Source organism: Penaeus monodon, chromosome 19 (assembly GCF_015228065.2).
Source record: "Penaeus monodon isolate SGIC_2016 chromosome 19, NSTDA_Pmon_1, whole genome shotgun sequence".
Taxonomy (NCBI): domain Eukaryota; kingdom Metazoa; phylum Arthropoda; class Malacostraca; order Decapoda; family Penaeidae; genus Penaeus; species Penaeus monodon.
The window spans coordinates 5,720,695-5,721,897 of NC_051404.1; the positions used below are offsets into that span (position 1 = coordinate 5,720,695).

General features: G+C 47.4%; 1 protein-coding gene across 1 annotated transcript in view; it reads right to left on the reverse strand.

The window, feature by feature from the left end:
* The window catches only part of LOC119585016 (dual oxidase-like), a gene marked incomplete in the record, with an annotated part of 144,657 nt that extends 144,126 nt beyond the window's left edge, over positions 1-531 (reverse strand). The window contains 1 exon segment of the mRNA XM_037933631.1: positions 336-531. Within this exon segment, the coding sequence (XP_037789559.1) occupies positions 336-405 (70 nt within the window).
* Between the last annotated feature and the right edge of the window lie 672 nt (positions 532-1,203).

Consider the following 1,203-nt stretch of genomic DNA (forward strand, 5'->3'; position numbering starts at 1 on the left):
CATCGACTTGAGTAACTTCTGAGCATGAAAGAGCGAATTGCGTCACTGCCAATTATTCCCGTTCGAACCAGCGTTCCGGGTAGGCCCACACGACAATCGGTGCGTTGAAATCTCCCTCCCCTGCCTTGACTTGGTTCGTGTTTTTTCCCATGAAGTTTTACTTTGTTTATACTGTGCTTCCCTTGGAATATGCACGTTGGTCTCCCGTGTAATGCGAGCACAGTCCGTTAGATCTGGCGCGGGGGAATCCCTCCGTTACATGTGTGGAGAACGGAGAAGCTCTAACCTACTTAAAGACAGCAAGGCAGTAAATAAATGCCTGGATCGACGCTTACCTTCCTTGCAGCTGACAGTCCACGCGTTCAGTAGATGCAGACCGAGCACAATCCATCTGATATGGCCCATTTTATGTGTACAGTCCTATGGCCTCCTCGGGCCGACTGTCCTAAAGTTTAAAAAAAAAAAAGCTAAACGGAAGGGAACGCGACGCTAGCTCTCACTACACCTGTCAGACGAACACTGAGCTCGGTCTGAACACGCTTGGCGGAGCTGGTGTTGCCACCCTCCGCCGCCGCCCTCGCTCCGCCCACCTCCTCGCCGCTCCTTTCTAATACATCCGAGCCATTCTTGTCCTAATGCTCGAGGCTCGAGGCTATGCTCTTGGAGCTATTGGGGGATACTGGGTCCGGGGAATTTGGGGGTGATTTGTTTGTTTGTTTTGTTATATGAAGTCGGAAAAAGGGGAAAAAAAACATTAAGTAGTAACTCAGTTCATACTAAATGCATTGGCTTCGAATGCCATTGCAAGTCCGCGAGTGTCATTCATCATCCGTGTCATCGTTGCGTTTCCTGGATTTCACGATGAGGTGTTGTAAATTAACCTTCATTTACAAATGTCTTATATACATACGCCTCCAGGGTGAGGATTTCGAAAGCGCATTTCACGATCTGTACGCGCGCTAACCCAAAGATTATTTCAGCGTTTCACTTTTCTTTTGCAGACGCGGGCCTCCTCAGGTAAAAATAAATAGATACTTTGTAAGCAAGGTTATATTTGCAATCTACTCAACACAAATCGTTTTAACTCGTCGGCACTTGCAACTTTAACGGTGAGATGCCAAGTACTGTATTTATAACGTACCTTGAGCTGGATGAGGCACTCGCTCGCTGTTCATTCATTCATTTATTCAGGTACTGAAGGCC